This window comes from Stenella coeruleoalba, assembly GCF_951394435.1.
Source record: "Stenella coeruleoalba genome assembly, chromosome: 7".
Taxonomy (NCBI): domain Eukaryota; kingdom Metazoa; phylum Chordata; class Mammalia; order Artiodactyla; family Delphinidae; genus Stenella; species Stenella coeruleoalba.
This window is the reverse complement of record NC_137153.1, coordinates 14055911-14076415: the sequence shown is the minus strand read 5'-3', so window position 1 is coordinate 14076415 and position 20505 is coordinate 14055911. Positions and strand designations below refer to the sequence as shown.

Here is a 20505-nt window from a genome sequence, read left to right as displayed (position 1 = left end):
ACTCACTCACTCACTCACTCACTCACTCACTCACTCACTCACTCCTCTTAAGGGAAGAAGAGCTCTGTGTTCTCTTTAAATCCCTCAGGTCCTACATTTTATTGCTCTAACAGTCCGCCTCCCTGAGGTTCCTGTCCAGACAAGCTATTTCAAACTTCGGTAGAGAAGCTGTTGGTTCACTCGCCTGGTTTGGAAGCGTCTGGGGGCAGGTCTCGCAGCCCTGTCTCCCGCCCCCGCTCCTCTCCCCGGTCCTGGCTGGTGGGCGACAAGGCAGACAAAGGTCCGTTTGTAACCTCCTTCCAGCACCTCCTCTCTTCTCCTTTTGCCCAAACTCACCCAGTGAGTTGGAGCATTTCAGAAGATTCCTCTGTCAAGAAGACCAAAGGAAAGGAGAAGAAAAAGGGTATGGACTTTTTTTCCTTAAGAATCATTTTATGTCATTGATTCTACTGCAAACTACTGCTATAGACTAGAGCAGAAGTGTATTTGTATCTTGAGTCAGAAGAGAAGGACAGAGAGGCAGAGAGAGTCTCTGAAGAGGTGACGTGTGCACTTTGAGAAAGATGATGCTTTCCCAGGTTAGAGGAAAAGAATCAGATTAAAGGAGAATAGAAAATGTACATTCCTTAACGGGAAAGGCATTTAATTGGGGACTTAAAAGGAGGCAGCTCCCTCACTGCTGCTCCTTGTTAAAGCCCCCGTCTGCCCTGAATCTGGCTCCAGCATTCCACCTCTCAGGACTACGCGAGGGTGATGAAGTACACAAGTTCCTTTTCAATGCAGTAGCTGTTATCTCTGTATTCCTACTTTATGTAAAGTTTAATGGCAATGTCTAAGAAAGTGAATGTTTTCTGCTTTCAAAAATTCTGATTCCTTCTAGAAAAATGGTATCGATGACCTTAATTGCCAAGCAGAAATAGACACAGATGTAGAGGACAAATGTATGGATACCAAGGGGGAAAGGGGTGGGGTGGGAGGAGTTGGGAGATTGGGATTGACACATATATAACTATTGATACAATGTATAAAATAGACAACTGATGGGAATATACTGCATAGCACAGGGAACTCTACTTAATGCACTGTAATGTCCTAAATGGGAGGGAAACCCAAAAGGGAGGGGATATATGTATATGTATGGCTGATTCATTTTGCTGTGCAGTAGAAGCTAATACAACATTGTGAAGCAATTATACTCCAATAAAAATTTTTTAAAATCCTGATTCCTAAAAAGAAACTGGTATAAATGTGTGAGACAAAGAGGGAATTCACGGAATTCATCCTTGGTGTCCCCACCGTGGAACACAACACAGTGTCTGTACTGCTGCAATACAGGGAACTCTTTTTCCCTTTGGGGCTTATAAAAATTCCTCTTTAAAATTCCTTGACTTAGTTACATAGACTGTGTAAAGCTCTCCCAAACGCTGGTCCTTTTATCCAGTGATGATGATTTCTCATGGCCAGGGAAATAGTTAAAATGATGCAAGCCTGCATATTCATATCATTCTCTGAGGTGCTTGAAGGCAGACCACCTTCAGGGAGGATGTGGACTTTGTTTTACCACTGATGAAGGTCTCTTGGGTACTGGGGCTGATCGTGTCTATTTTAAACATGTTTGGAAGGCTTATCTACCTTCTACTACCACTTCTTTTCCTTTAACCTACACTGCGAGAAGTTTCACTGCAGCCCTCAGTCATTCTAATACAAAACTCTTCTGGTACAGAGAGTGGGAATTTTAAAAATAATAGTTATTTTCATCCACCAGGAAAGATGAATGGAAAAACACCACGACTGGACGGCAGTTTTAATCTCTTCCAACTATAATTTTGATATTTTAAATGTCAAGTTCTGAGCTGGGATTCTCATTTGTTTGTGCAGCCTTTGCTTCCTTCTGGCTGTGTTATGAAAGGAATCTGAAAATGGGCTGCCCTTTCTAACTCATCAACTCTGTTTCATCCCACTGCTCTTAATACCAGTTTCCAGAACTGGCATCAGCTGTCTGCATGAGCACTGCAGCATAAAGGCCTCAACGCTTTCACGACATACCTGTGTTTTGGCCATTAAATGAGATACTTTTTCTTTTTAAGTCTCCACTTAACTCCAACCATTCAAAAGCCTGCTGGTGCCAAATACCCTCACACAACCAAAATTTGCAATGCCCTACCCATATGACGGTGACAATGATTTGTTGCTTAATTGGAAACATCTTGTTCATAGTTCTGTATCCTCTGCAGTGGTCTTTTAAAAATAATGCCACTATTGGGATATGAATGGTATCTTACAACATTAGTTAATTACATAAAATTGAATCCAAAAAAACCAGTTGGTAACTATCTAAAGATCTCTAGTTATTCCTTCAGATATTCAGTTTTTAGCCTTGTTTTCTGTTGTAATTTGGATGTACTTCAGGAGGAATTTTAAATGCATCTACTTCAACAGAAAGAGGGGAAAAAAACAGAGCAATTTGCTTCGAATTGGTCAAAGTCATTTCACTCTTGTTGGCACTTGAAAAATATATGGTCTTGATGGACTGCCAAGGATGAAGGTCGGTGTCTTTTAATGAAAAAACAAACCAATGTATCATGGTAACATACTGGTTCAGGCATTTCCCCACTTGCCAAATAATAGTTAAAGCTATTTATGTGCACTGAAGTAAAGGAAGAAGAGAAGACTTCAGTTCAATTCAAACATGTAATTTATAAAGTGTTTAAAAAAAAAAAAAAAAAGACTACCAGGGAGTTCTTGCCTGGTGTGGAACTTTCCATCCCAGTACGTGACTGAGGTGGACAAGAGACATCATTCTGTACTCTGGCCTGGACACAGCCAGGAAAAGCGCATGGTGTGGCAACATACCCACTTACTTCTCCAGCAATTTACTTGTTCCTTCCTTCAGCAAATGCTTTCTGAATGCTTCCTGTGAGCCCAGCCTGGAAGCAGGCCCCTGAGAGATGCAGGAGGAGGGGAAGGTACCCTGCTTGCCTTCTCGGCGCTGGCATCTCTTCCTCCAGTCCCCGTACATGGGCTGGTCCTGGTCTCCATCCCTCCCCTGTTCTCTTCCCACCCTGCACTCACTACCCTGCGGTCCCACAGCTATAAATACTATCGATAAATATCCCGATGACTCTCGAATTCATACTTCTGGCCCTGACTTCCAGACTCACATTCAACTGCCTACTCAGAATCTTCATTTCATGTCTGATAGGCATCTCAGATTAATTTGTCCAAATTCTTTTCTGTTTGTTTAAATTTGTATTGGAGTATAGTTGCTTTACAATGTTGTGTTAGTTTCTACTGTACAGCAAAATGAATCAGCTAAACGTATACATCTATCCACTCTTTTTTGGATTTCCTTCCCATTTAGATCACCACAGAGTACTGAGTAGAGTTCCCTGTGTATACAGCAGGTTCTCATTAGTTATCTTCTTTATACATATTATCAACGCAAATCAGCCAAGAATGTTAAGGCCAAAAGGAAAAAAGTAAACTATATATGCAGCAATATATATATTTATTTTATTTCGTACCTGTGTGAGATGATATATGTACACTGAACTTATTGTGATAATAACTTCATGATGTATGTAAATCAAATCATTACGCTATATACCTTAAACTTCTACCGTGCCATTTGTCAATTATATCTCAATAAAACTGGAAGGAAAGAAAATTAACTTGTCCAAAAGTTTACCCTTAGATCCCCCCCGCTAGACCGACTCCTTGCAATTCATCCTCAGCTCATGTCAGTAAATGTCAGTACCATTCAGGTCAGAAACCTAAGAGTCATCCTGGATTCTTTCCCTCACCTCATTCTTCAATCAACTTCAACTTCTTTTTCTGACGTACCTCTCCCCCACCAGCACCCCCAAACATAAATGTTAGAGTTTCCCACTGTCCCTGGCCATCTCAATTTCTCCTTCTTAACACCCTCCCCAATGCACATCAAAAAGAAGCACACAAAATGTTAACAACAGCCCTCTCCATGTTGACACTCCAGTTGAATTTTATTCTATCTGTGCTTTTCTCTATTTTCCATGTTTAAACTATTACTTTTTTTTAGAAAAATTATTGATATTTTTCTAAAAAAATATATCCAACTAGGATTACAGCTCTCATTAGAACCATCCGATGGAAAGAAAGCATAAGACATTAATAGTCATGAAGTGAGCTTAAGAACAAACTACACTTCAATGCAGGAAATATAAGAATGGTAATACGAGGCCAAATTGTCTAAATGCATGACTTTGTCCAAAGGCCACAAGGAATAGACAAAATTAAGATAGATTACCAAAAATAAGAACATGATTACATAGTAAAAAAAACTCTGAAGATCAAAGCTCTAAAAGATAAGAAATATGCCAAAGACCTAAAATAACAGAAAAATTCTATCGCATTAGGGCAAAAAGATTAAAAAGAGCTTACAGCTCCCTTCCCAACTCCTCCCCATACACCCCACCTTCTGATAGAGAGGAATCTGGTGAGAGGGGTTAGAGAAAAGCCAGGTGATGTTTGTTGTTGAATCTTCTGATAAAGGTACACATACACAGAAACATATCTATATATATATATACACACACACACACACACACACACACACACACACACACACACACACACACACACACACACACACACACCCATATATATATATATTTTTTTATTTTGCGGTACGCGGGCCTCTCACTGTTGTGGCCTCTCCCGTTGCGGAGCACAGGCTCCGGACGTGCAGGCTCAGCGGCCATGGCTCACGGGCCCAGCCGCTCCGCGGCATGTGGGATCTTCCCAGACCAGGGCATGAACCCGTGTCCCCTGCATCGGCAGGCGGACTCTCAACCACTGCGCCACCAGGGAAGCCCGAAACATATATTTTTAAGTCAGGTATGAGCTAGTAGGCCAGAATAAATGCTAGTTTTGACAAAAAGCAAGCAAACAAAAGAAACTGGGAAGTACATTTTAAAGTCAAACTATTTAGAAAAAATTAAATACAATTAAATTAAAACAGTAGTACCTGATGACATGCAAATTTAAAGATTTGGTAGCTCACTAACCTCTTCCAGGCATAAATAGTTCTCTGCAACTAGATATTGAGTTTAGTAATCTGAGAAACTCCTCCTTCCCTGGCTATAAGCATCTAAAGATTAGGATATATTATTTATTCTTTCACTAACATGCCAGGTACTGTTTAGCGTACTTGGATACATATCAGACAAAACCCTGCCTTCCTGGAGCTTACATTCAAGTTTGGGGAGACACAATAAGAATATTTTATAATAATTTAGGGGTTTATAAATGCCATGGAAAACCAGGGCAAGTAAGGCAGACTGAGAATCTGAAAGAGGAGATAGAGTTTTATTTTTTTAATTTAAAAAAATTTTAAATTGAAGTATAGTTAATTTACAATGTTGTGTTAGTTTCTGGTGTACAGCACATATATATTCTTTTTCAGAGTCTTTTCCATTATAGGTTATTATAAGGTATTGAATATAATTTCTTGTGCTATATGGTAAGTCTTTGTTTTTTATCTATTTTATATATTGTAGTATATATCTGTTAATTCCAAACTCCTAATTTGTCCCTCCCCCCGACCTTTCCCCTTTGAAAATCATAAGTTTGCTTTCTGTGTCTGTTTCTGTTTTGTAAATAAGTTCATTTGTATTATTTTTTTAGATTCCACATATAAGTGATATCCTATGATATTTGGCTTTCTCTGTCTGACTTACCTCACTTAGTATGATAATCCCTAGGTCTATCCATGTTGCTGCAAACGGCTTTATTTCATTCTTTTTTATGGCTGAGTAATATTCCATTGTATATCTGTGCCACACCTTCTTTATCCATTCCTCTGTTGATGGACACTTAGGGTGCTCCCATGTCTTGGCTGTTGTGAACAGCGCTGCAGTGAACATAGGGGTGCAGGTAAGTGGAGACAGAATTTTAAATAGGACAGTGGGGTAGGTGTTATTGAGGAGCAAAGGCTTGAAGAAGGTGAGGTAGTTAGATATGCAGATATCTGGAGGAAGAGCTTTCCAAGCAGAAGAAATAACCAGTGCTAAGGCCCTGAGGCAAGAATGCATATGGCATTTTTGAGGAACAGCTGGAACAGAACAAACAAGGTGAAGAGTAGATGATTTCAGAGAGGTGATGGGGAGCCAGATTGCATATGGAGGTCACTGCAATGACTTTAGCTTTGACTCAAAGAAAGTGGAGTTGTTGGAAGAGGATGGGTTTAGTTATTGATATTTTCCTTAATTCCTTTGGTATTCCTGGCACTCTGGACAGTGCCTGGCATAAATGAAACACTAAAAAACATTTGTTAAGTGAAACTAAGTAAAAGCAGCTTGCTCCTGTTCTCCTCTCTCTCATGTGATTGCTGAATAGCTTGATCAGTGACCCGCACATTAGCACTATTCGCTCACTTCCCCACCTTCCCAGCAATGGCTGCTCTTCTCCTGAAAATCCTTGCTGGGTTGATGCTGGTCTGTGCAGAGGAAGTACAAGAAGATTTGGGCCTGAAGATTAGAGAGCGACTCTGGGCTACATTTCAGCAGCCTATTTCATCGAGGACAAAGTTTACAAGCACCATTGTAGAAGTAGGAAGGGCAGCCTAAATGAATGGCTCCTGTGCAACCATACTGGGTCTTATTTGTTGAATTCTGGGACAAATAGCCACTTACCCTATCTAAGAAATGCACATCAGAGGAACCATATTTCAATTTGGGGAAGGGAGAATAGAAGAAGGGAGAAACATACTTCTGAGAATTTGGCTTGTGTTAAAATCAACAGAGTACCACATAGCTCATTTTCAGAATCTGTAAGATTTGGGTATCTGTCCTTCATATTCCTCCCAAAATAGCTACAAATAGTGAGAGTGATATAGAAAGCTTTACTTCTGCCCAAGATGCAGTAACAGGAACCAGATCTGCCCACTTCCTTGAAACAACAAAAAACAGCCAAAATATATGAAACCATCTTTGTCAAAACACTGGATTTCAAGCAAGGAAGAACACTGATTCTTGGGAGATGGGAAGCAAGTGACGTGAGCCCTACAATTTCCCCCAGTCTACTGCCTTGAGGGAACCCAGATAGAGTCCAGCCAACTCCCTGAGTTGTAGAAATGGGGCTGAGAGTCAGGGAGGCCAAGGCAGCTGGAGACCACAGAACAGAGTGCCTGAGAGAGGAGAGATACACAGAGACAGAACCCTGGAGTCTGCAGAGGGCCCCACCCAAGTATTTGGCAGAAAATTGATTAGTGTATGCAAATGAGGGAACTATGGAAGCGGGGAGGGGAGGAGGACTATCTGAAAGGATTAGAGAACAGAGTGCCTGGTACTCAAAAGGCCAGGAATACTCACAGAGAAGGAATGGCCTCAGTAGTGAGGAATAATTAGCCCTAGACTGAGAACAGATCTGGAACCACCTAACAAATCATCAAAGCAAGACTTGCAAGGATCAAACTGCTTCCGACTAACTTAGTTGCATCCCAAAACAAAGCACAAAAATACTTATAAGAATATAAAAATACCCAGCATCCAATAAGGCAAAATTATAAATTTCTGACATCCAATCAAAGATTACCAGGCATACAAAGAAGCAGGAAAACATAACTCATAATTAGAATAATCAATCGAGACCAACCCAGAACTGATACATGTTAGAATTAAAAAGCAACAATAAAACAGATATATCGGGCTTCCCTGGTGACGCAGTGGTTGAGAGTCTGCCTGCCGATGCAGGGGACACGGGTTCGTGCCCCAGTCTGGTAAGATCCCACATGCCGTGGAGCGGCTGGGTCCGTGAGCCATGGCCGCTGAGCCTGCGCGTCCAGAGCCTGTGCTCCGCAACGGGAGAGGCCACAACAGTGAGAGGCCCATGTACCGCAAAAAAAAACAAAAACAAAAACAGATATATCCTTAAGGTGCTGAAAGAAAAAAACTGCCAACCTATCATACTATAACCTGTTATACTATAACCTTTGTTCAAAAACAAAGGTGAAATAAAGACATTTTCAGACATACAAAAGCTGAAAGAATTCATCACCAGCCAACCTACATGATAAGAATATTAAAGGATATCCTTCAGGTATAGGGAAAATGATATCAAATGGAAATATGAATTTACACAAAGGAACGAAAAGCACTAGAAATAGAAACTGCATGGATAAACGTGTAATATTTTTTCTTGTTATTGAAATCCCTGAAGTTTAAATGACTGTTTAAATGAAATAATATACTTGGGGTTTATAGCATATACATAAAATATATATAACAATAATAGCATAAAGGATGGGAGGAGAGAAATGTTAATATATTATTGTAAAGTTCTTATACTAATGTAAAGCATCATAATATCGTTTGAAGAAAGATAATGATAAGTAAAAATAGATAATATAAACCCTAAATCAATCATCAAAATAGCACAGTGAAGAATAACAGCTTATCAGCCAACAAAAGAAGTGAAATTATAAAAAAATTTCAGTTAATCCAAAAGAGCACATAAAAAGAGGGAAAAAGAAACAAAGAACAGATGGACCAAATAGAGAACAAATTATGACAGATTTAAATCTAACCATGTCAATAATCACATTAAATGTGAATGGTCTAAACACTCCCCTTAAAAGGCAGAGGTAGTCAGTTTAGATAAAAAAGCAAGACCAACCTACAGACTGCCAGTCTATAAGAAACACATTTGAAATACAAAGCCACAAAAAGTAAAAATAAAAGCATGGAAAAATATGTTCAGAGGTCAGAAGGTCCAATATTATTAAGATGCTAATACTCTCCAAATTTATCTATAGATTTAATGCAATCTCAACCAAAGTTCCAGCAGGCTTTTTCTGTAGAAATTGACAAGCCGATAACAAAATTCATAATAGACTGCAAAAAACCTAGAATTGCCAAAACAACTTTGTAAAAGAAGAACAAAGGTTCGAGGATAATTCTACCCAATTCCAAGAATTACAACAAAGCATCAGTAATCAAAACTGTAGTACTGGCATAAAAATAAACAAATAGATCAATGGAAAAGAACAGAGTCCAGAAACAGGCCCACACGTATATTAAAAAGTGATATTTGACAAAGATGCAAAGGCAATTCAGTGGAGAAACAATAGTCTTCTCAACTTATAGTGCTAAAACTATTGGACAACCATAGTTGAAAAAACAACCTAAAAAAGAATTTCAATCCATATGCAGTATATACAAAAAACAAAAAAAACTAATATGGACCACGAAACTAAATGTGAAACATAAAACTACAAAACTTTAGAAGAAAACATAGAAGAAACACTTTGTGACCTTCGGTAAGGCAATAATTTCTTAGCTATGACACCAAAAGCACATTCCATTAAAAAAATTGAGAAATTAGACTTCATTAATTTTAAGAACTTTTGCTTCTTTTAAAATCACTGTCAAGAAAGTGAAAAGGAAAGCCATGCATGAAGAGTAAATGTTTGCAAAACCTATTTATTAGGGCTTGATCTCATTAAAAGACCATGCCCTAATAAATAATATCTCTATTAGATATTATTATATCTAATAAAGAACTTGTGTCCAGAATATATAAAGAGCCCTCACAACTCAAGAACACAAGCCCAATTTTTTAAAATGGGAAAAGATTTGAACAGACAGTTCACCAAAGAAGATACACAGATGAACAAAAGCATATGAAAGGGGCTCAATACCATTAATCATTAAGGAAATACAACATAAAACAACCACGAGACAGCTATTAGAACGGCAAAAAATAAAAAAGACTGACCATACCAAGTGTTGGAGAGGACATGGACAAACTGGACTACTGGTGGAAATTTTAAATAGTACAACCACTTTGGAAAAACAATTTAGCAATTCCTTAAAACGTAAAACATACACCTACCAGCTATTCTACTCCTACGTGAATACTGAGAAAAATCTCCACAAGGTTCTGGCAGGTGGTGGGAAAGGAACCCTCTTGAAATATGTCAGAACATTCTGTTCTTCTTAACAAGGTCTGCCCTTGGGAGAAACTAGTGAACCAGAGCCTAATCAACTGGAGTATTATCAGAGCCCGACTGATCTGGGGTAAGGGAAATACCCAACTCCAGCCCACCTAGCCATCCTGTCCTACCTAAGGGGAGAGGAAAGAACTGAGACACATTTGTGAAGTTCGCAGCCCAGAAGCACAGTCTCACTAAAAGACCAAGCCCTAATTACAGGACCATGGAATGCTTCCTCTCCCTTCATATCTCACCACCACATAACCAAAGGCCTAGTTACAGCAGTTCCTTTTACCTGGTACATAGTATCTGGCTATCAAGAAAAATTTACAAGTCGTATCAAAGACAAATAGATAAAGCAAGCATGAGAACCAGACATGGAAGTGATGTTGGAATTATGAGACAAGGAACTTAAAACAACTGTGATTAAAGATGATGGACTGGAGTGGGGGGGATGCCCAATGCCACTTAAAATGTATACCATTACCAACAAGGTAGAACAAACTTACAAGCATTTTCCTGATACTAGATGGGGATTAGAAAGGGATATCCTATTTAAATGTATGTAGCATGCAAAATATTAAATGTAAATTAATGATACTATACCTATTACAGTAGAATTTCAAAATGCATAAAAACAACCCTGTGATTAATATGTTAAGGGGTCTAATGGATAAAGTGGACAGCATGAAAGAACAGATGGGCAATGCCAGCAGAGAGATGGAAATCCTAAGAAAGAACCAAAAATAAATAGTAGAGATAAAAAGAACACTGTAACAGAAACGAAGAATGCCTTTGGTGGGCTTATTAGTAGACTGGACAAAGCTGAGGAAAGAATCTCTGAGCTTGAGGACTGGTCAATAGAATCCTTGAAAACTGAAAGTCTAAAAGAACAAACATTGAAAAAAAAGCAGGAACAGAACCTCCAAGGGCTGTGTGACAACTACAGAGGTGTAACACACGCATAACAAGAACACCAGGAGAAGAAAGAGAGGAAGGAACAGAAAAAATACTTGAAACAATAATGACTGATAATTTACTTAAATTAATTTCAGAAACCAAACCACAGACGCAGGAAATTCAGAGAACATCAAGTAGACCGTATGTCAAAAATCTACACATGGGGGCTTCCCTGGTGGTGCAGAGGTTGAGAGTCCACCTGCCAATGCAGGGGACGGGGGTTCGTGCCCTGGTCCGGGAAGATCCCACAGGCCGTGGAGCGGCTGGGTCTGTGAGCCATGGCCGCTGAGCCTGCGCGTCCGGAGCCAGTGCTCCACAACAGGAGAGGCCACAACATTGAGAGGCCTGCATACCACAAGAAAAAAAAAAAAAAAAAATCTACACATGGGGACATAATTTTCAAACTACAGAAAAACAAAGATAAAGAAAAGGTCCCTAGAAGATGCCAGAGGTGGAAAAATCACCTTACCTACAGAGGAACAAAGAAAAGAATTACATCCAACTTCTCAGAAACCGTGCAAACAAGAAGAGAGTGGAGTGAAATAAAGTGTTGAAAAAAAAATTACCAACCTAGAATTCTGTACTATGCAAAATTATCCTTCAAAAGTAAAGGAGAAATAAAGACTTTCTCAGACAAACAAAAATTGAGAGAATTCATAGCCAGTAAACCAGCCTTGTGAAAAATGTTAAAAGTTCTTTCAAGAGAAGGAAAATAATATAGGTTAGGAATTTGGATCTACATAAAGTAAAAGCACTGAATTAGAATAAGAGAAGGTAAAATAAACTTTTATTCTTCTTATTCTTAATTGATCTAAGAGGTAGCGGTTTGTTCAAAATAATAGCAACAATGTATTCAACTATCTATGTTATATGTGTATATAGATAAAGATATATATATGTATAGATATATATGCTTATGAATGGCAGCAATGATACAAGGAATGAGAGGAAGGAATTAGAATTATTTTATTATAAGGTACTCACATTACTGTACTGTGAAGTGTTATAATATTATTTGAAAGCAGAGTTCGGTTAGGTATAAATGAATACTGCAAACACTATGGCAACCACTGAAAAAGTAAAAAAGAAAAAGTATAACTAATACGTTAAGAAAGGGGAGAAATGGAATCATAGGAAATGCTCAATTGAAGCCAGAAAAGGAGGCAGAAAAAGAGTGGAAGAGAAAAATAGGAACAATAGCAATAAACAGAAAACAATAATAAGCATAGTAGATCCTAATCTAACTATATCAATGTCAATGTTGAACATCAATGATCTAAATGCACCAATTACAAGACAGAGGTTGTCAGAATGGATCAAAAAGCATGACCCTTACTGCTTCAGTGGAATATAGCAAAACCTTTCTAATATTTTGCTTACTTTAAAATATCTTCAAGTTCATTTCAAAAATCTCTGAAAATAAAACCTAGTATATTATTCTTTGAGAACACGTACACACATAATTTTATTTCTGATTTCAAAAATGATGACATGAATATTAGCTATCAGTAAATCAAATGTAACTTTAATCAATGAAAATGAGTTACCATTAGTATGTTAAAAGGATTTTAGATTTGCTTCATTTTATGAAGGATAGGTAGACCTATCTGAAATCATTATTTCATTTACATAAAATTAAAGATTTAATTAAAAGAATATAACCATAAAAAAAAGCATAACCCAACTATACGTTGTCTCACTTTAAATATAAATACACATATAGATCAAATGTAAATGGATGGAGAAAAATACATCATGCTAACAATAACCAAAAGAAAGCAGGAGGAACTATATTAATTTCATACAGCTCAAACATCAAAGAAAAGTTATCAGGGATAAAGAAGGGTATTACATAATGATAAAGGGGTCAATTCTCCAAGAATACATAACAATTCTTAACAGATACTTGCCTAACAACAGTGTATCAGGTTACATGAGCTAATAACCAATACAACTGCAAGGAAAAGTAGATGAATCCACTATCATAGTTGGAGGTTTCAACACCCCTCCCTCAGAAATGGAGAGATCCAGCAGGCAGAAAATCAGAAAGGACATAGTTGGACTCAACAACACCACCAATCAACTTGATATAATAGATATCTGTAGATCACTTCACCCAACAACAGTAGAATACACGTCTTTCTCAAGCTCACCTGCAACATTCACCTAGATAGACAACATTCTGAGCCATAAAACACATCTTACCTAATTTAAAAGAAGTCACACAAGGTCTGCTCTGAGACCACAGTGGAATTAAACTAGAAATCAATAACAGAAAGATAACTGGAAAACAGAAGAACATGTGGAGATTAAACACATTTCTAAATAACACATAGGTCAAAGAAGAAATCTTGAGAAATTTTAAAATATTTTGAATTTAATGAAAATGAAAACACAACTTACCAAATTTGGAGGATGCAGCAAAAGCAGTGCATAGAGGGAAATTTATGAAGGCAATGAATGCATATATTAGAAAAGAAGAGAGATCTAAAATCAATCATCTAAGTTTCTACCTTAGGAAACTAGAAAAACAGCAAATTAAATTTGCTCCAAAGTAAGCAGAAGAAAAGAAATAGTAAGAATTAGAGCAGAAATCAATAAAATTGAAAACAGGAAATCAACACAGAAAATCAATGAAGCCATAAGATGGTTCTTTGAAAAGATCTATAAAACTAATAAGCCTCTAGCCAGGCTAACTAAGGGAAAAAAAAGGAGAGGACACAAAATTACTAATATCTGAAATGAAAGAGGGGACATCACTACAGATCACATGGAAAGTGAAAGGATAATAAAGGAAAAGCCCACAAATTTGATAACCTAGATGAAATGAACCAATTCCTTGAAAAACACAATCTACCAAAATTCACACAGGAAGAAATACATAATGTGAGTAGATCTGTATCTACTAAAGAAATTGAATCAGTAATTAATAACCTCCCGAAACAGAAATCACCAGGCCCAGATGGGTTCCCTGGTGAATTCTATCAAACAGTTAGGAAACAAAGTATATCAAATCTCTACAATCTCTTTCAAAGCATAGAAGCATAGGGAATACTTCCTAACTCATTCTATGAGGCCAGCATTACCCTAATACCCAAACCAGCCAAAGACATCACAAGAAAAGAAAACTACAGACCAATATCTCTCATGAACATAGATGCAAAAATCCTCAACAAATTATTAGCAGACTGAATCCAAACAAGTATAAAAAGAATGATACACCAAAATCAAGTGGGATTTATCCCAGGTATGCAAGGCTGGTTCAACATTTGAAAGTCAATTAATGTAATCCATCACATTGACAGACTAAAAAAGAAAAATCACATGATCATATCAATAGATGCAGGAGAAGCATTTGATAAAATTTAAACTCAAGCATGATAAAAACTCTCAGTAAACTAAAAATAGAGGGGAATGTTCTCAACTTGATAAAGACTGTCTAAAGAAACCTTCAGGTAACATTATACTTAATGGTGGGAAACTTGAAGCTTTCCCGCTAACATCAGGTACAAGGTAAGGATGTTGACTCTCACAACTCCTTTTCAACATCATACTGGAAGTCCTTGCTAATGCAGTAAGGGAAGAAAAGGAAACAAAAAGTATACAGAGTGGGAAGGAAGACATAATACTCTCTTTGTTTGCAGATGACAGGTTGTCTATGTAGAAAATACAAAAGACTCAACAAAAAACTACTGGAACTAAATCATAGCAAAGTTGTAGGGTAGAAGGTTAATATATAAAAGTCAACTGCTTTCCTATCTACTAAAAATGAGTAAGTGGAGTTTCAAATTAAAAACACAGTATCATTTACATTAGCACCTTCCCAAAATGAAATACTTAGGTATAAATCTAACAAAATATATACAACGAGATCTGTATGAGGAAAAACTACAAAACTGTTGAACATAACCAAAGAACTAAATAAGTGGAAAGATATTCCATATTCCATGTTCATGGAGACAGGAAGACTCAATATTGTCAAGATGCCGGTTCTTCTCAACTTAATGTACAGATTCAATACAATTCCAATAAAAATCCCAGAAAGTTATTTTGTGGACATTGATAAACTGATTCTAAAGTTTATATGGAAAGGCAAAAGACCCAGAATAGCCGACACAATATTGAAAGAAAAGAACAAAGTTGGAGGACTGACACTACCTGACTTTAAGACTAACAATAAAGCTACAGTAATCAACACAGTGTGGTACTGGTGAAAGAATAGACAAATAGGTCAATGGAACAGAATAGAGAGCTCAGAAATAGAATTCTATAAATATAGTTAACTGATCTTTGACAAAAGAGCAAAAGCAATACAATGTGAAAGACAGTCTCTTCAACAAATGGTGCTGGAACAACCAGACATCCACATGGCCCAATATGAATATAAACACAGGCTTTACACCCTTCACAAGAAATTAACTCAAAATGGATCATAGACCTAAAAGTAAAGTACAAAACTCTAAAACTCCTAGAAGATAACATAGGACAAAATCTAGATGATCTTGGGTTTGGTGATGCCTTTTCAGACACAATACCAAAGACATGATATATGAAAAAATAATTAATAAGCTGAACTTCATTAAGATTAAAAACACCTGCTCTTTGAAAGAAAATATTAAGAGAATTAGAAGATAAGCCACAGACTTGGAGAAAATATGTGCAAAAGGCACATCTGCTGAAGGATTGTTATCCAAACTGTACAAAGAACACTTAAAATTCAACAATAAGCAAATAAACAACCTGACTTTAAAAATGGGCCAAAGATTTTAACAGACACTTCACCAAAGAAGATATACAGATGGCAAATAAGCATATGAAAAGATGCTCCACATCATATGTCATCAGGAAATGCAAATTAAAACAATGAGAGACCACTACACACCTAGTAGAATGGCCAAAATCCACAACACTGACAACACCAAAAGCTGGTGAGAATATGGCATAACAGGAACTCTCATTCCTTGCTGGTGGGAATGCAAAATAATCCAGCCACTTTGGAAGACAGTTTGATGGTTTCTTACAAAACTAAACATAATCTTAGCATATAATCCAGCAATCATGCTCCTTTGTATTTATCCACAGAGGTTAAAAACATGTCCACATAAAAACCTGCATGAGGATGTTTACAGCAGCTTTATTCATAATTGGCAAAACTTGGAAGCCACCAAGATGTCCTTCAGTAGGTGAATGGATAAATAAACTGTGGTACATCCAGACAATGGAATATTATCTAGTGCTAAAAAATAAAGAGAGCTCTGTCAAGCCATAAAAAGACATGGAGGAACTTTAAAAGCATATTACTAAATGAAAGAAGCCAGTATGAAAAGCTGACATACTGTGTGATTTATCCATAGGACATTATGGAAAAGGTGAAACTATGAAGACAATAAGAAGGACCAGTGGTTGCTGTGGGGCTGGGGGTTGGTGGGGAGAGATGAATAGGCAGAGCGCAGAGGACTTTTAGGGCAGTGAAAATACCATGTGTGATATTTAAATGATGGGTATAAGCCATTACACATTTGTCCAACCCATAGAATGTACAACACAAGGCATGAAACTGAAGGCCAACTATGGACTTGGGGTGATTCGGATGTGTCAATGTAGGGTCATCCTTGGTAAAATGTACCATGTGGTGACGGATGTTGATAACATGGGAGACTGTGCATGTGTGGGGCAGGGGGGTACATGGGAATCTGCAGCTACCTTTCCATTTTATTGTAAGCCAAACTGCTCTAAAATAACTAAGTTTTTTTTTTTTGAACCCATTGTCTTACCTAAAATAACTGACCTTTGAGGTGCATCTAATCACTGAAAACTTCATAGTAAAATTTCCTTTCAACAATATTGTTTTCTTTCATCGTACAATATACATATCTGTCTTCTTCCCTTTATTTTTTTTTTTTTTGCGGTACGCAGGCCCCTCACCGCTGTGGCCTCTCCCACTGCGGAGCACAGGCTCCAGACGCACAGGCCCAGCGGCCATGGCTCACAGGCCCAGCCGCTCCGCGGCATGTGGGACCTTCCCAGGCCAGGGCACGAACTCGTGTCCCCTGCATTGGCAGGAGGACTCTCAACCACTGCGCCACAAGGGAAGCCCTCTTCCTCCCTTTTTAATACTCCAGAGGTAGGAAAGACACTTCAGCACCTGCCAACAAGATGAAATCTGAATGGCTGTGGAGTCTGATTCTGGTTCCTCCAACTATTTTGCTAGTCTTCCTTTACTACAAGAGCCTCCATTTTCTTCATGTTTAACATGGAAGCCAGAAAAACCTGATTCAATAGATAATGCATATTCTATAGTTGACTGCAGATACGATACTTAAAGTGTTATCTTCTGAAAGAGGAATTAGACTTGCGGTATGACCCCAAGAGTTCAAACTAGAACTGGTGGGTGGAAGCCACAGAAAAATATTTTCCAGTAAGGGAAACGTTAGAACTGTATCAGTGGAATATATGGATTTAGTCAACGAGTTTCCCATCACAGTAGGTGTTCAAGAACAGGGTAAATGCCTCTTATGGGGAATTCAAGCCTCTGTTTTCAACTGAGGCTACAATGTAACCCATGTGGGAGAAGAGTTCACAATTACTAAAAATATGCAACAAAAATGGGTCCCCAAAATAATTCTGAAAGTTTTAAAAACTTAACTATAAATATCTCTATAGAATATAATCTGTCAATGTCAGGATAACTGGGCTTTTTGTTTCTGTCAGGGTTGGACCCAGATTCTTGGACAATATTGTTGGATATGCAAGGTCAAGAATCACTGTACACAATGATGTTATTTGTTCCAGAAATTTACTTGAGTTTTATCACCTTAAAAAGCAGTTTTTCTCTACTGAATATACTGAAAAAAATGACTTTGGGTCCTTAAAAACACAGATTCTGGCTCTTCCCACTATCTCCCTTCCCCCTCCCTCACATAACTCTCACTCAATATTTCTTTGTGGAGCTCAGGCATGTCATTTTTAACAAATATTCTAAGTGATTTTTATTGTAGGTGGTCATAAAACTAAACTTGAGAGACATTCAAAGAGAGTAGAAAAAATCAACGCCCACTCTTCCTATTCAAGAGTTTATGAGAATGCTGCAGGACTTTATGTTCAGATGAATTCCATCTTTAAACCAAACAAACAAACATATAAACACTGATACATTTTGTTTTTTCTTCTATCTCAGGGCCAAAAGCCAAAATGAAATTTATAGTACTTGCTGTCACCGTTGGACTAACTTTGCTGCTAGGAGTCCAAGCCATGCCTGCAAATCGCCTCTCTTGCTACAGAAAGATACTGAAAGATCGCAACTGTCACAATCTTCCAGAAGGAGTAGCTGACCTGACAAAGATTGATGTAAACATCCAGGATCACTTCTGGGATGGGAAGGGATGTGAGATGATCTGTTACTGCAACTTCAGTGAATTGCTCTGCTGCCCAAAGTAAGGAAATGCAATCACAAAACATATTGCTGTGAAGTGTATGTACAACAACTCTTTAAGACACCTTCATAATGAGTGTGCTAAAATTAATCACCCTTTTCAGTAAAACCCTGTTCAAATCTCAGCTATTTTTTAGGATCATCACCATATGTACCGAAATGAATGTTTTCATTTAAGAGACCGAGTCTGGCAGATTTTAGTAAAACTAAATGAGATACAGGAAATTAATAACACTCCAATCTATTAAATTCTAATTTTCCTATCTGATTTTTAATCACACACACAAAAAAATCTGGTAGCTGAAGTCACCTTCAAGGCTGACATCTTAAACTAATTTGAAAACTAATAGAAGGCTTTAGATAAAAGATCCCAAACAGATCAAGTAACTGGATGGAAAAGTTTGGTAATGGTGAAAGAAAAACTTTCTAGCTCTATGTATGAGTTAACCAGAAATTAACTGAATAGAGACTGTCCACTGACTTGGAAAGTAGATGTATTTTAAGTATAATACAAAGGTAGATAAATAAATATTTATAGCTCTTGATTTTAAAATAATCTTCTCCTGGTTATTGAGGAAGCTCAAATACTATGATCTTGGCTACCTCATATTGAAATCAGCTTTTTCAAATTACTTTCAACATATCATCATATTTTTCATTTTTCTAAGAAATCTGTGAGCTAGAAAGGGCAGATATAACCATCTTATCAAAGAAAGGTGTACAGAGGTAAAATGACCACTATCCCACTTAGCTAGCTAATATCAGCACTGAGACTAGAACACAGGTCTTCTGATTTGGCCTGGATATTTTTTCTACCAAGCCAGTTGGTTCTTAAGTATGGTTCCCAGAACAGCAGCTTCAACATTACCTGAGTTCTTGTTAAAAACGTAGTTCATCCCTGGGCCCCAGACCAAAGCAACTGAATCAGAAACAATGGAGAGAAAGCACAGCAATTATGGCTTAAACCCTCCAAGTGATTCTGATGCAAAATAAAATTTGAGAATCACTTGATTAAACAATGATATCAAGAGCTCAAGTTAACTGATTCCATAAAATGATTTAACTTTTCCTACATAAATGAAACGCCATCTAATATTAAAATATCATGTTTACTTTTTTGTAAGACTTGAAACTAATTTATTGAAATGTACTTACTTTATGATATAATTTTGTGATTATCCATTGTTAATGGATGAGCTAGAAGTATGGATATATGAAAATAATCTCTATCTAAGTTTGGGTTACAGTTTTCCCAGTAGCAACAAATATCTAAGTATATTTCTTTTTTTTTTTTGCCTATAAACACAAATTTTATTTTGCCATTCTACTTTGCCAGTTGCATTGAATATAATTAAATACAGCACTGTATAAGTTTAAGGTGTACAGCACAATGAGCTGATATACATATACAGCTGACCCTTGAACAACACACGTTTGAATTGCATGGGTCCACTTATCCGTAAATTTCTTTCACTAAACATAATACATACCACAGTACTATCCCATCTATGGTTGGTTGAATCCTCGGATGTCGAACCACAGATATGGAGGACTGACTGTAAAGTTATGCACGGATTTTCCACTGCACAGAGGCTCAGAACCCCTTACCGCTGCATTGTTCAAGGGTCAACTGTATTGTGAAATGATTACCATAATAAGTTTAGTTAACACGAATCACCTCATATAGTTACAAATCTTTTTTCCTTGTGATAACCTGTAGGATCTATTCTCTTAGCAACTTTCAAATATATCATACAACAGTGTTAGCTACAGTCATCATGCTGTACATTGCATGCTAAGTATATTTCTAATGAGCCATAATCATAATACTACCTTGCACATATACACAATTTTATATTATACCGTGCATTTTTATTATACATCACCTTATGTGATCTTTCCAACAAGAGTGGATAGAGTTGAGTAGCTCAAAATTTCACCTTTCCCTATAAAACCTAGAAATTTACTTATTGACTTCCCAACCAATTTTTAATCTTCTGTTTCTTAGCTGTAGATTTAAACTTCATGGCCTATCCCCACCCATATCAGAGAAATGAATATTTTGGTATGCTTGTAAGGTTTTGAAATCACCCAATCTTTCCTTTTCTTTATAGACAAACGACAGCATAATGTCCATGGCAGA

At 37.3% G+C, this 20505-nt stretch overlaps 1 protein-coding gene and 1 long non-coding RNA gene across 3 annotated transcripts in view; one reads left to right on the top strand and one right to left on the bottom strand.

The window, feature by feature from the left end:
* LOC307188528 overlaps positions 1-20505 on the bottom strand; it is a 60470-nt gene that overhangs the window by 39766 nt on the left and 199 nt on the right. The window contains exon 1 of one of the 2 annotated variants that reach the window (XR_013828968.1): positions 5718-11563. The exons of the other annotated variant lie outside the window; for it this stretch is intronic. This is a non-coding gene — a long non-coding RNA (uncharacterized lncRNA). Of the gene's footprint in view, positions 1-5717; positions 11564-20505 lie in introns of those variants that run through there. 2 annotated transcript variants of the gene reach the window in all.
* Positions 54-20505, top strand: part of SCRG1 (stimulator of chondrogenesis 1) — a 30502-nt gene continuing 10050 nt past the window's right edge. Inside the window, exons 1-2 of the mRNA XM_079925767.1 lie at positions 54-403; positions 18108-18363. Coding sequence (XP_079781893.1) covers positions 18122-18363 — 242 coding nt within the window. The 5' untranslated portion in view covers positions 54-403; positions 18108-18121. The remainder of the gene's footprint in view (positions 404-18107; positions 18364-20505) is intronic.